This window comes from Ustilaginoidea virens, chromosome 5 (genome assembly GCF_000687475.1).
Source record: "Ustilaginoidea virens chromosome 5, complete sequence".
NCBI lineage: Eukaryota > Fungi > Ascomycota > Sordariomycetes > Hypocreales > Clavicipitaceae > Ustilaginoidea > Ustilaginoidea virens.
In genome coordinates this window covers 2,568,344-2,582,501 of record NC_057320.1, presented here as the reverse complement: position 1 = coordinate 2,582,501, position 14,158 = coordinate 2,568,344, and the positions used below count along the sequence as shown (strand labels likewise).

The 14,158-nt window shown below is 55.3% G+C and overlaps 3 protein-coding genes across 3 annotated transcripts; 2 read left to right on the top strand and 1 right to left on the bottom strand.

Moving 5' to 3' along the window:
* Positions 1–606: 606 nt before the first annotated feature.
* UV8b_06467 (uncharacterized protein) lies at positions 607–3,387 on the top strand (the record flags this gene model as incomplete). The annotated part of the gene is made up of 1 exon (XM_043143964.1): positions 607–3,387. One exon carries the CDS (start codon positions 607–609, stop codon positions 3,385–3,387), a length of 2,781 nt encoding a protein of 926 aa, XP_042999899.1.
* A 721-nt stretch (positions 3,388–4,108) lies between these two features.
* On the bottom strand, positions 4,109–5,811 carry UV8b_06466 (uncharacterized protein; the record flags this gene model as incomplete). The annotated part of the gene is made up of 3 exons (XM_043143963.1): positions 4,109–5,254; positions 5,382–5,439; positions 5,513–5,811. 3 exons carry the CDS (start codon positions 5,809–5,811, stop codon positions 4,109–4,111), a joined length of 1,503 nt encoding a protein of 500 aa, XP_042999898.1.
* Positions 5,812–6,707: 896 nt separating this feature from the next.
* On the top strand, positions 6,708–10,039 carry UV8b_06465 (uncharacterized protein; the record flags this gene model as incomplete). The annotated part of the gene is made up of 5 exons (XM_043143962.1): positions 6,708–6,791; positions 6,953–7,060; positions 7,127–7,437; positions 7,529–7,558; positions 7,633–10,039. 5 exons carry the CDS (start codon positions 6,708–6,710, stop codon positions 10,037–10,039), a joined length of 2,940 nt encoding a protein of 979 aa, XP_042999897.1.
* Positions 10,040–14,158: the final 4,119 nt, after the last annotated feature.

Here is a 14,158-nt window from a genome sequence, read left to right as displayed (position 1 = left end):
CCGGGAAAAAAAAGCCAAACAAACTCCCTTACATGTCCAGCCGATCAGATCATGTGACCGGAGGTTCAGTCAGAGCTTGTTTGGTTTGGCCGTTAGGGAGCTCCGACGGGCCCACTATCAGGTGATAAAATGAGATGGTGCTGTCCAATGACACGGCCGTTTCCCCTCGCTTGCAAGGATCAGGTGCAGTTCGAAGCAGTGACATCACGAAACATCCACGAGCTTCGGGAGGCTTCCAAGCAACTTCCAGGCGATGCAAGCAACTCCTGGTTTCTTCTCTTGGGACATTCGACGCGTCCCAGATGCATGACAAGTTTCCAAAGCCCTCACTGACACTTGGATATATATTTTTTCGTCTCATCTCGCCAGGCTACACAACTCCCCTGCCTCATTCTTTTCCCAACGCCCTTTCTCCTCTCTTTCGTCTAGCTGATTGATACCGAAGCCCATTACAATACCCAATCAGGCCGATCCAACAGGCTTCGACAAAGATATTCATTGACTTTGACCTCTCCTATCTTAAAACTCAAACCCCGCGCTTACCACACTCGCCATACTTTCCATTTTGGCGTTGTTTGAGAATAATTCCGACACATCGCCGTCGCAATGAATACCCGAATGGACTTCACAGACCGAGCCCAAAAGGCCGTCGAGGACGCCATGGCCTTGGCGGAGCAGTACGGCCATTCGCAACTACTACCAGTGCATCTCGCTGTTTCATTGTTAGAGCCCCCAAACGACCTATCTAAAGATCAGCAGAATGGTCCTCAAAACACAGCCGTTACACTTTTCCGACAAGTCATCGAGAGGGCCCACGGTGACCCTCAGCTTTTTGATCGCACGCTAAAGAAGACGTTGGTGCGATTACCTAGCCAAGATCCTCCGCCTGAGCATGTGGCTCTGTCACCTTCTTTCCATGCAGTCTTGAGGAAAGCCATGGATCTGCAAAAGGTCCAGAAAGATTCTTACATTGGCGTCGACCACCTCATCACAGCGCTCGCCGAGGATCATTCAATACAAACCGCTCTACGGGAGGCCAACATTCCCAAGGCGAAGCTTGTTCAAGATGCCGTTCAAGCCATTCGAGGTACGAAGAGAGTGGACAGCAAAACTGCCGACACGGATCAAGAAAACGAAAACTTGGCCAAATTCACCATCGACATGACTGCCATGGCCAGGGACAAGAAGATTGATCCCGTCATTGGTCGTGAAGAAGAGATTCGACGAGTGGTCCGAATCCTGTCCCGCCGAACAAAGAACAACCCAGTTCTTATAGGAGAGCCCGGTGTAGGCAAAACCACGGTAGTGGAGGGTCTGGCCCAAAGAATCGTCAATCGAGATGTGCCTGACAACCTGAAACACTGTAAACTCCTTTCACTTGACGTTGGTGCCCTCGTGGCAGGAAGCAAGTTTCGCGGCGAGTTTGAGGAGCGTATGAAGGGTGTTTTGAAAGAAATCGAGGACTCCAAGGAAATGATTGTTCTCTTCGTCGATGAGATCCATCTCTTGATGGGTGCTGGCTCGTCCGGTGAAGGCGGTATGGATGCGGCAAACCTGCTGAAACCAATGCTTGCCCGTGGCCAGTTGCATTGCATTGGTGCCACCACCTTGGCCGAGTATCGAAAGTATGTCGAGAAGGACGCTGCCTTTGAGCGACGGTTCCAGCAAGTCATCGTCAAGGAGCCCACTATCCCCGAGACAATTTCCATCTTGCGAGGATTAAAGGAACGATACGATAGGCATCATCGAGTTACCATCCTGGACAGTGCTCTGGTGGCCGCAGCCAACCTCGCAGCGCGATATCTCACCAGCCGCAGAATGCCTGATTCTGCCATTGATCTTGTTGACGAGGCAGCAGCCGCTGTTCGCGTTGCCCGAGAATCCCAGCCCGAGGTGATTGATTCTCTGGAGCGAAAACTGCGGCAGCTAATGATCGAAATCGCAGCTCTAGAGAAGGAACACGACGAGGCATCCCGGGCTCGTCTTCTCCAGGCAAAGAAGGACGCGAAAAACGTGGAGGAAGAGCTCTCGCCTCTTCGGGAAAAGTACCAGAACGAGATCAAGCGCAGTGAAGAAGTCCACCTAGCGAAAGTCAAGCTCGATGAACTGGAAAAGCGCTTCGAAGATGCTGTCAATGCGGGCGACAACGCAAAGGCGGCCGACCTCAAGTACGGGGCCATTCCAGAACAGCAGGCTGTTATCAAAGAGCTCGAGGCTCGCAAGGCCGCTGCGGACAGGGCGTTGAACGCTACCGGCGGTGATGCTGGAACTGCCATGGTAACGGACATTGTCACTGCCGACCATATAAACGAGATTGTGGCGCGCTGGACCGGCATCCCAGTCACCCGACTGCGCACGTCAGAGAAGGAGAAGCTCGTCAACATGGAGAAGGTTCTCGGCAAGATTGTCGTCGGACAAAAGGAGGCCGTCAACTCCGTGGCCAACGCCATTCGTCTGCAACGATCTGGATTGAGCAACCCAAACCAACCGCCTAGCTTCCTCTTTTGCGGTCCATCCGGCACCGGCAAAACGCTGCTGACAAAGGCTCTTGCCGAGTTTTTATTCGACGACCCGAAAGCCATGATTCGATTTGACATGTCCGAGTACCAGGAGCGACACGCGCTCAGTCGAATGATTGGCGCACCTCCGGGTTATGTGGGACACGACGCCGGCGGTCAGCTCACCGAAGCTCTACGTCGAAAGCCATTCTCGATACTACTTTTTGACGAGGTCGAAAAGGCTGCCAAGGAGATCCTGACTGTGCTCTTGCAGCTCATGGACGACGGCCGCATCACTGACGGTCAGGGCAGAGTTGTGGACGCCAAAAACTGCATCGTGGTCATGACGTCGAATCTCGGTGCTGAATACCTCGTCAGACCCGGTTCGAAGGAAGGAAAGATTGATGCGTCAACCCGGGAACTGGTCATGAGCTCGTTGCGCAACTACTTTCTGCCCGAGTTCCTCAACCGAATCAACTCGGTCGTCATTTTCAACAGGCTCACGCGCAAGGAAATTCGCAAGATTGTGGATATTCGCATTGATGAGATTCAGAAGCGCCTCGAAGATAACGGACGAAAGGTGAAAATCGAGGTATCGGACGAAGCCAAGGACTATCTGGGCAATGCTGGATACTCACCTGCGTATGGTGCTCGTCCTCTCTCTCGACTGATTGAGAAGGAGGTGCTGAACAAGCTGGCCATTCTCATCCTCCGAAACAACATTCGCGACGGTGAGGTTGCCAGAGTTGAACTCATTGACGGCAAGATCACCGTCCTGTCGAACCATGCCGATAGCGAATCGATGGAGGACAGTGAAATGATGGATGATTCGGATGATGCTGTTGAGGAGCTGGTTCGTGATGATATGGACGAGGACATTTATGATTGACCGGCATCAAAAGGATGGTCGGGAGGTGGTACATGATGGCAAAAGCAAGCTTGATGAAGGAGTGGCAGATTGTATGTAGCTGACTACAGTGCCGGCGTTGAGGGACTCGTGTGTTTGATTAACGAATTTACGAATGCAAATGCAAAGGAAGATTCGATTTCCAAGTATGCAGCAGAATTGCACAGCCAAAGGTTGCAACAGATGCATGATGCATGCAACGACGCAAATAGCCGTTGGGATATGCTGCGATTGACGGATGGAAAGAAACGAGCAGGGTCCTGCTGGAAAGTGTAGGGTAAGCCCGGTTCCTCTGCCTTTATCGTCATCTTCGTCAGTGATAGCCGAGGAGTTTTTTTTTCTTTTCTTTCTTTCTTTCTTTCTTTCTTTCTTTCTGTCTTTCTGTCTTTCTGTCTTTCTGTCTTTCTTTTTGTCTTTTTCTCACGTGTCGTTCGCTTCTTGTTTAGTGGTAGTGGCTAGCGTACAGGCGTAGTCTTCATCTGGAGTGATTATACAAACCTACTGTCGAGAGGGCTCTCCCAATGTTCGATTCAGCCCACCCAAGTCCCGTTGTAAAGGTATACATGTTCACCTTCACATCCCCGATCGGCATGCTGCCTCTGTGGCATGGCATATTTGCTCGTGTCATCTTTCAGCATGTATTCCCCACCCCCCTCCCCCGGAGACACCTGAGGATCAAGCAGCTCTACAGCCGGGCTCCCTTCTACTTCTGCTTCCTGGCCTGGGCACTCTGCCGGCGTGGAGTGTGCCCGTAACCCGAGATTGAATACGCAGCGGCTAGTTTCCACAGAAGCCACGCAAAGCCGAGCGATACCGTGGCGAGTGTCCCCGGGCCAACCCAAGACGTCGCCTTGTCGGCCAGCACCGGCACCGACAAGGATGCGGTGATCCTGTCCGCTGCGACGGGTTGCGGCCCGACATGCCAGAAGACGGTGTTTGTGTCGAGAAGCCCGTCGTAGCCGAGGCGGGTGCGGTCGAAGGGGTTGTTGGAAAAGTCGGCTTGGGCTGATGAGCTGCATGCCCAGAAGACGGCAGGGTACGGAATCTCCACGGCGACGCTGCCGCTCCGAGACGGCTTCAAATAACGCAGGTGCATCGGGACTTGGGCTGTCCACTCTTGCGCCTGCGGGTCGTCGTACGAGCCGGGGGGTGCTAATTCTAGCAGGACGCTAGACCCCCACGGCTTGGTGGTGTAAGCTGGAGCCTCCAGATCCACCGGCTGGCTGGTGTGCCGCAAAGCCGTCAGGTTCTTGGACGCTAGGAAGACGTGGTCGGCCAGTTGATGCCTGTCTGTGAAGATGGTCTTGGGCAGCGTGAAGTAGGCAAAGGCGGCGCAATGCTCGTCAGCCACGGGCGGCACGTTGGAGCTAACCCTCAGCTGCAGGGACGGATGCAGCCCCGTTGGTTGAAGAAACTGCGCCGTGAAGGACGCGTTGCTCAGCCGATGCCGCGCGGGGAAGGAAAACAGCGTGCCGGACGGCTCTGCCGCGTCCTCGAGCACGACGAGCAGGCCGGAAACCCCGAGCTCATGCGGTTGCTGGTTAGGCGGCGCGTCCTTGGACAGTATGCCGACTTCGGTTCGCGTGTGCGGCGACCCAGAAGCCCCGATGGCTTGGTGACGGAGGGGCAGCAAGGAGTTGACGCGCAAGGTCTGGAGGGTCGAGTCCCACGATATATCCAAGCTGGAGCCCGTGCTCAGACTCTGCAGGCGACCATGACACTCGGTATCCTCTTCGCGGCAGAACTCTCCCGCCGCCCAGGTTGTGAGCGGCGAAGGGTCTTCCAGCACCTGGAAAAGGCTCGCGTCGGGGAGGTTGAAGGATCGGCCGTCGCCTCGCTTTGTGAACGTCTGAGATGGGGACGAGATTTAGTCTCCAGAGCGCCCCGAGCAGTCATGTGTAGAGCATTGGCACTATATTTTTGGTTTTTTTTTTTCTTCAATTTGTTCTTCAATTTGTTTTTCAATTTTTTTTTACCTCATTCGTCTTACAGTCCAGGGATAAAAAACCCGAGAGAGCAACGCACAGCTTCCGCCTGCAAGTCGCATTAGCTTGATGGTCGATGTAGTCGTGTTTCGCGTTGAGGCAGCAAAGACTCATCAGCGTACTCAGCCTCTGCGTCACCCCTATCGGCAAGCGTAAAGGTCAGGTGCAAGCCGGGGGGGATTCTCGAGCTGTATGGCTCTATGGTATCGTATGCCGTCGGGCTTGCCCACCGCAGGCTCAGTTCGCGAAGACGAGGAAGCAGGGAGGCCATATGGGCCGGCAGCTCAGCCAGAGCAAAGGTTAGTCTGTCCTCGCGGGTGGTGGTGGTTGAAGGTCCCCTGAGATTGCCTGCTTGCAAATCTAGACTTTCGGGTCCGATACCAGCCCCCGGGGGGGTTACAAAGGTGATTCTCTGTCGCATGCTGGACCGACTGGTGGTCGCCGTCGACCTAGAATCCTAGAAGCAGGGACTGTTGCACATCGAGGCCGGCCGGGTCGGGGGACAAGGGGGGAAGGCAACTGTAGGACTTTCCGAAAGACGAGCCAGAGACCGTCGGGTTTTCGTCACTGCGAGGCGCGATGGGTCGTTACGCTGTCGGTAGGAGGTAGGTATCGTTCGAGCGTGGGTTTGGACTTTGAAGCGTCCAAAATCGTTCTGCATGGAGGGCTGAGGCTGAGGCTGAACGAGCCAGCAGGAGCAAACAAGCAGGAGCAGCCAGAAGCCACAAAGGTGTTGCACGCCGCATCTGATTGGCTCGATCCAGTGTGGCAGAGTACGTTGTCTCGGCCTCTGCAAACGCTTCGGTACTCGCGACCTGGAACTCCCCGCGTCCGACACCTGCTCTCTTCAGTACCGTGTACTTCGCACGACAGACCGACCCCGTTTAGGACACCGGCTCTAGGGTGGTCTAACCGGTTTGGGCACCGAAGCAAAAAGATAATGCACTCAGTACGAAACCAACATCCATCAACGAGCGAATCCATGCAAATCAAATCCATGCAAATCCATGCTCGCAAGCTTCCATGTCTTTTCTCCCTTGAAGCACGGCCTTCATCTCCGAGCCATTCCTCATAACCATGTGGTGTTTCCTCTCCTCCGGCTCTCCAAAGCCAACGCCCAACGCCAATCCGCCTCTGCTGGCTTTTGCCCCCGAAATTTTTCTCCTTCCCAGCAATGACGATGAGTTTATGCAGCTGCCGTGCCATCTCTCATTTCAAAGACGACACCTCTGACGCCCCATCTCTGCTCGTGCCGCATAGCAGACAGCCGTCCGGTCGGGGCACTTGCTTTTGTGTTGCATCGCAAGAAACGGCGTCATGGAATACCAGGAACAACCGTACTTTACCCTTCGCTCCAGGAGACCCGCGGACCGGAACAGCTCGCAACTTGCCACGGCCTCTGTACGTCTTTCTTTCTTTCTTTCTTCCTTCATTTTATTATTATTTTCTTTTTACTTTATTTTGGGCGGCTGCTTGTTTGACAATGGTGGCTGCGGGCTGTCCGAGACCACCCCCATCTACCGGACTGCCATGGAACTGCGCTAATTCTTCCTTTTTGCAAGCTGTCCAAGGGGATCGGAGACGCTTTTGCCCGGTCGGCAACTCATGACATCAGCCGCACGAGCTTTCATATCAAACACATAGGGGCGTTCGCCCGAAGACTCGAGGATGTAAGTAAGCTTCTCCCCATCTTGCATGCTTGGCGACGTTGGGGGGTTGACCATATGGACACACAGTCCGCTGCCCGAGCCTTTCCAAACAGAGGCCGCTCGTCACAGAGATACAAGGTGGTCCAGGCCCTGCTGATACATTGGGGCTGCGATGATCTCTTCGTCCTCCCCGAACTGGAGGACCTGGGCAAGTGCCTGAGCGAAGACTACGCCTTTGGGACAGACATATTTGCTATCCCTTCGGAAAACGCCCACCTGGAGTTGATGATGCGGGTTGGCCAGTTGATCAAAGAATACGAATCACCAGACACCTTGTTTCTGATTTACTACGGAGGACACGCCCGAATCGACGAATCTAGACAAAGCACTTGGTGCGCGTACGTCTGGCCAGTATACCTACCCACTGCTCCATTGCCCGAATTGCTCCCAGCAAGGAAAAAAAAAAAAGACTGACCCCTTGCGCATCAGGACTCGCGATCAATCGTCTCCTTGGCTACAGTGAGTATGAGCAGCAAGCGTAAAGGCCCGTCACTCCTTTTTTCCTCAGTCATGTCTGCCTAACACGGGCTCAGATGGTCTGCCATTCAGACGCTACTAGAACGATCCAAATCAGACGTTCTCATCCTCCTGGATTGCTGTGCTGGAGCGGCCAGCGCTACTTTCCCAAACGGGGACAGCATCACCGAAACGATATCGGCTTCCAGTTGGGACGCCATAGCCCCCGACCCCGGTCGATACTCCTTCACCAACGCCTTGATCGAGGTCCTGCAAGAATGGCGCATGCGCACCTTTTCCGCCGCCATGCTGCATGCCGAAGTTCTGGCACGCCTGAAGCACCCTCGTCCCGTCACCATCAATGGCAAACATTTCGAGGCGCGCTCCACACCGGTGCATTTCATGATGACGGCCAACCACAGGGCCCCTAGCATTGAGCTGTCACGGCTGCTCCTTCCCGCCAAGCTTTCGGAGACGGGGACGGAGCCTCATCCCGCTGCGCCCCAGTCGACCGGGCGAGCAGCGGACGGGGGGGTTCCCGTGCCGGGTGGTCTGGCGGCACCACTCGAGCCAAGCGAGGACACTCCGCATGTCATGATCTCGCTGGCTCTGGAGGGCGATCAACAACTGGATATCAATGCCTGGGAGCAATGGCTCCAAGAGTTCCCAGCCATGGCGAAATACGTCAAGGTCCAGGGTATCTTCAAGAGTCATTCAACCTTGATGCTGGTGTCCCTGCCCGTCATGGTTTGGGATCTCCTCCCAGAGGACCCTGCAGTATCCTTTGTCGCTTTCATCCGATCGAGTAATCTGGCCATGCAGAAACGAGAGGCGTCGCAACAAGTTTCCGTACCCGTGCCCACTCGTCAGCGCAGTCGGCTTGATGATTCTGGCAACAGATCAGTCATGACCGGCGCGTCCGAAACCGCGTTCGCCGCAATGGAAAACTTGCCACTGCAGCAGCAACCGAGAGCGCCGCCCTCGTATGGATCCTCCTCCTTCGGAGAAAACCATGTGCTAGTCTCGTCGCCAACTGCACGGTTTCCCCAATCTGCCAGCACTGGCAGACCCGCTTCCCCTTCGTCTTCTGTGCCTGGAAGCTTCTCACGAGCCGTGCGACCTGTTGTCGCGTCTGCAACCTCGCTCACTCCAGCGCAGCAGCTGGCAACAGGCCCTGCTCTGAGCAACACGCCGACGAGGCAAATGATTCTAAATCAGCAGCAGGCCATGAGGCGGACGACATTCACTGGCAACGCCCCTGAGCCCAGAAAGTTCTCCTCCCACGTCGAGCGTCGGCTCGAAGAGTATTACCGACAAGATCCGTGGCCCAACGATGCTCACAGGGCCTCCATAGCATCCAACCTGGGTATAGAACTGTGGCACCTGGAGATCTGGTTTCACCACCGTCGGGAGAAGGATTCAATAACCAGTAACCTGGCCTCCATAAGGGTCAGAGACGTCGCCGCGCTCGAGACCAACACCAACGGACCCCGCACGATCCTCCCAGCAGACTTGAATCGCCTTCTGGAGCTTTCACGGCCCGGAGACGCACTGCTGTTCGACCTGAGATCTGCCGCAGAGTACGAACGGTCACATATATACGGCGCCATTCACCTTCGCGCCCCGACGAGTTTCCTCCAGCCTGCCTCCATCCTGATGGTAGAGCAAGCCATACCTGACGAGCAGGGCAGAAGACAGCTGTCGCGGTGGACCACAGCCAGGTGCATCGTTTTCTACGGCCGAGGATTGGACTACGCGTGGGAATGTCCCGCGGCCCACGTCATTCATCAAAAGTTGACTGCGAGTGGGTGGATGGGCCATTGCTTCGTCCTGCGCGGCCATTACAGGGAATTCAGTCAGTCCTTTGGCACGTACATTGTGGGGCCGAGAATGACGCAGAGAGCCAGAGACTGGGTCAGCTGCCAAAAAACGACCCCGACGACAAGGCGAGATGATGATGAAATGATGGAGCGGCAGTACCTGTCTTGGTTGGACCACGTGGCGAGCGAGGAGAGAGCGCGACCATTTTCCAACGCTCCTCCAGCCCTGATGGCAGAGCGTTCCGAGAGCCTTGAGACGCGAGAGAAGGACTTGGAGGCAGAGTTTAAGGCTCGTTGCGGACCACTCTTTGACAAGGTGCTGGGGAATCAGCCGAAAAAGACGGGCCAAGATGTGTTTGACGACAAGGCCGGCATGGTGGAATACCTTGATCGTGGCCTGGACAAAATTCGCGAGCTAGCATATCAAGCACCGACTTTTGCACAAGGCGACAGCAAGACATTGCCGAATGAGGAGGAGGGCTATCTTGGCAAGCGGCCCCGGGATCAGGATTTCGAAGCAGAATATGTTGAGGTGACCAAGACAGACGGGTCGACTCCCGTCAACTCGCCAGTTGGGCAAACATTTCCGGCTGGAAAGCTGTCTGGAGAGGGCCAAGGGGGGCGTGGTGGCGGCGGTCTCCTGAACAAAATGTTTCGTCGATGACCCAACATGTAATCCGCGCCTCTCAAGCTCTCTGCTCTTCTTTATTTCATGCATCTTCACATAGCGGTGCTCGGGGCCATGCGCCCTTTGCTTTCCCCCTTCCCACGTGTACGGAGTAGCGTATGAAGCATGTTTACTGGCGCGGCGTTGCAAGGAACACAAACGAGGGAGACGGCCGGTTTTTTTTTTTTTTTTTTTTTTTTTTTTTTTTTTTTTTTTCTCCTTTTTCCCATTATTTCCACAGAATATTGATTGACCTTTGCTCTGGAGGAGGGATGAAGAGCGAGTCCTTGCACGACGATGGTTTGAGCTATTCCGAATCACCTTGGGGGTTTCAGTACAAAGAGAAACATGTCGCACCGCAATTAAGGCATGGTTGAAAACAAGATTTGTCACGGGTCGATGCCCTGAGCGATATAACTTTCCAGCTTTGCTCGACACCTTGTCGTGACGAGGAGAAACGAAAAAGCGGAGAATCGTTTGGCGCCATGCCCGTTAATCTCCCCGTCGGTCCCCGCGTGATATTGCGAATCCCGGCACGGATGGTTTAGTGTGGCACTCCACTCGATTGGTTGCCGAATACGTGCCAAAGCCATGTTTGCATGTTTCACGATCTTTGTGTGCCAGGGCAACACACGCCTTCTGCCGGGCCTCTCTCGGCGGCGGCGCTTTCACCATCCATCGACTCGGACCTGGGTTTCTGAAACCTCGGCACGTGGGGGAATATGGCGTAGGCATGCATGTGGTGTGGCTCCCCCGTGTGACAGACACCTCAGTCTCGTCTACGTCTTTTGGCGTTTGCGTGTATCAGATAAGACAGCCTTGTGGTACCGGCCTAGTACGGTCCCTTGGGGGATTTTGATGATTTTGATTCCGCACGGGGTCCTGCTACCATGTACAAAGGGCAACTTGCGCACGCACGCGACACACGCAGAAGGGTAGCGGGTCCACGTTCAGCAGCATGCCGTATCTGTCGTCCTCGTCCGTGGGGCGTTTTCTGTTCCCGAAGGTGGCTCGCCCAGGTGAACCACCGGACGTTGGCTGGTCGTACAGCATCTCGTATGTTTCTGACACGTTTCTCTCGTGAAAGGTTGCAAAACGGGCCTGCCCTGTTTTTCGGGGTTGATGGCTGGGACCTTGACAGGTTGATTGAATGTCTTGCAGCAGCAGCAGCAGCAGCAGCAGCAGCAGCCGCCCTGGGAGGACTTACTTTGTGGGGACTGCCAGGGAGGTGGACGCCTGGACAGACTTGCAAGGGTGGTTTTGCTCTTGTTTTATTCCGAGGGGTACGTTGACGTCGTCGACTTTACGAAAGAAAGCCCGTGTTTGATCCCGAGTCCCAACTCCCGCGGCAGAACGAAGCAAGCTCGGTTGACGAATGGACTAACTCGCCTTACCTCTCTCTACCCCTGATGCTACGCAGCCCTCGGCACGTGCATGGTTGTCGTCTGCGGGAAGGAGAAAAGAACGGCAAAAAAGGCCGACGAGAGCGTATCGTCATGAGGCGTGCCGCGTGTCCTTATTGTCAATGACTCCATCCTGTGAACTTTGGCAATTAGAATGGCTGTCGGTTGTTTCCTCAAACGGGCCCTGGTTATCCCGTGGGCTTTGTCCGGCGCTCCCGAAGTTTGGCATGTTGGCCAGGACAGGAGGCAGGCAGGGGTTTGCGGCAAATCATGAGCAGGGCGGCGTCCGAGGTTTCCTTGGCTCAAGCAGGTCCTATTTAGGTCCTGAGTCCTGGTCCTGAGTCCTGGTCCTGAGTCCTAAGTCCTGAGTCCTGACCACCCCCCCCCCCACAAGTTGCTTGCTGTCCAGTCGGATGGCGACAAACAGCCCTTTCCCACCAACGGGCTTCTGTCAAGTCAGTTTCAGGGTTCATCCGCCCAAACCTGGAACAAGACAAGATGTCTCTACCATCCCATGATGATAGGCCCGAGTTCCCGGCTTGATATTCTAAAAACCCTCACACGGGTACCACATTTCCCCACCATGCCCCCTCTCTTCTCTTCCACCTTTGCCCACTTTAGTCGACCTTGCGAGCGCCGCCTCAGCCTGCCTGTCAAACACACATGAGCGGCGGCCAAGGACGAAGCCGTCCCTTGCGGGCCTCCTCTTTGGCCTGCCCAACTGCCGGACTGCACAGCCGACGGGGGTTCGGGGTTGCTGTTTGACCGTGGCAGCAACTGAGCCACATCAGTCATACGGGGCAAGGGGGAGGTGGGAGGTTGCCCACTGCCCACTGCCCACTGCCAAGCACCTCGGTACCTAGGTGCCTCACCTAACCTCGACCGCGCGATACATGCCTCAGTGGCAAGCCTGGAATTCCTGGATATCCGGAGAAGCGGTAGGATCGGGTGTCACTTCTCCCGTGGGACGAATACGCGATTGCGGCAATATCATGGAGGACATGGTAGGGAACTCGGGGCCACGGGCTGCTTTCACCGCGGCGACGGGAAACACGGCCCGGCAGTGGTCTGTGAATAGGGTCATTAGCAAGAGGCAGTCTGCAGTCACCAGCGTGTGAGATGGATGGATGGATGCATGCATACATGCCGCGGTGCACATAATGGGCTCCATCAAGTGTGCCAGCCGGCCACCTGGGGTCCCTCATTGGCTGTTATTGTACTCACCTTTTGCGGGATTCTGGAGGTGAGAACCAAGTCGTCCAAGTCAACGATGCGGGTTCCGTTCCTCGACGTGATGCAGTTGCGGTCAAGGTCACACGGTCGAAACCGGCTGACACTTTGTCTGCCATCCTTCAACAAGGGTGCTTGCGCGCGTGCGTGCATGCGTGCGTGTGCATGTGTGCATGTGTGTGTGTGTGTGTGTGTGTGTGTGTGTGTGTGTGTGTGTGTGTGTGAGTGTGAATCTTTTTTCTATTTCTTTTTCTTTTTCCCTCGCGTGCGTGTATTGGCTGGGCTCCTTGTTTTCGTTGATGAAAAGTTACAGTCGGATGAGATTCCCGGCGTCCGAGTTTGCGTACAGGGTGGGGTGGGTCGTTGCACAATGAATATCCTTGGACCCAAGAAGGAGCGAACGGCGGCTATGTCACAAAATACCGGCAGGGATGTGGCTTCAGAGACGGTGGGGGGGCCGAATTAGCATCGCCGTACGGAGTACTCCGCCTCCGAAGTCCGTACTCCGTCGTACTAGACTGCATGTGATAACCTCTAGGTACCTAAGGTACCTGATACTCCCTTTACTTTTTTTGCCTTTGCTCCCCCCCTACCCACCACACAAACCCCCACTCCCCCCTCCCCCTCCCCCTCCCCCTCCCCCTCCCCCACCAAAGAAAAGAAAAGAAAAGGAAAGGAAAAGCCGTCAAGGCCGTCAAGGCCGTCAGAAGACTATTAGAACTTTGGCTTCAGCCACGTTGCATGCCGATGCCCCCCAACCTGCAGAAGACATATCGGCAATCGGCGGCGGGATAGCAAGTGAGGTACCCTCAAGGGCCAAAAGGTCCCTCTGGGCTCTCAGCAAGGTGCCTGCCTAGGAGGTGATTAAGGGGAAGAGGTTATGTCAGCGGATACAAGCGCAAAGCTCCTTTATTCAGGCATCACCCGTATCGAACTCGACGCGACGTCCGGCGTCATCTAGGCTGGGTTCGGGCTTAGGGTTAGACATGGCCCGTCACCTGTCAAGTTGTCGTCCATCTGCCGCGCGCAGCCGTCCGCTGTCCGCTGTAATGGCCGCTGCGTACCCGGTACCTGGTATTGAGGCCGTTAACACCAGAGCAATGCAATGATGGCAGTTATGCTACATAGGTGCCCACGGGGATTCCCGCGCAGATTGGGGGTTCGATGAGTAATCCGTGCGCAAGATCTTGTGGAACGGCCAGCCCTGACGATATCGGGGGCCCAGGGCATTGCGCCATGGCGGGTCATGCATGCATTATTACCTCATGACCGATACGATACGTAGGTAGGTACGTACCGTACCGCACGTACCTGAGGCTTCAGGAAGTTGAGCATCAACGGCATGTCGAATCGCCCCGCATCGGGTAACCCCTGTGGCTTCTATGTTTTCCTTGGCCTTTTGCCAATGCGAAGCAAGCTCGCTCACGGCAGCCCGTCGAGCAACTCGAGTCAGTCTTACCGGGACTGTTGGACGTCACATGGA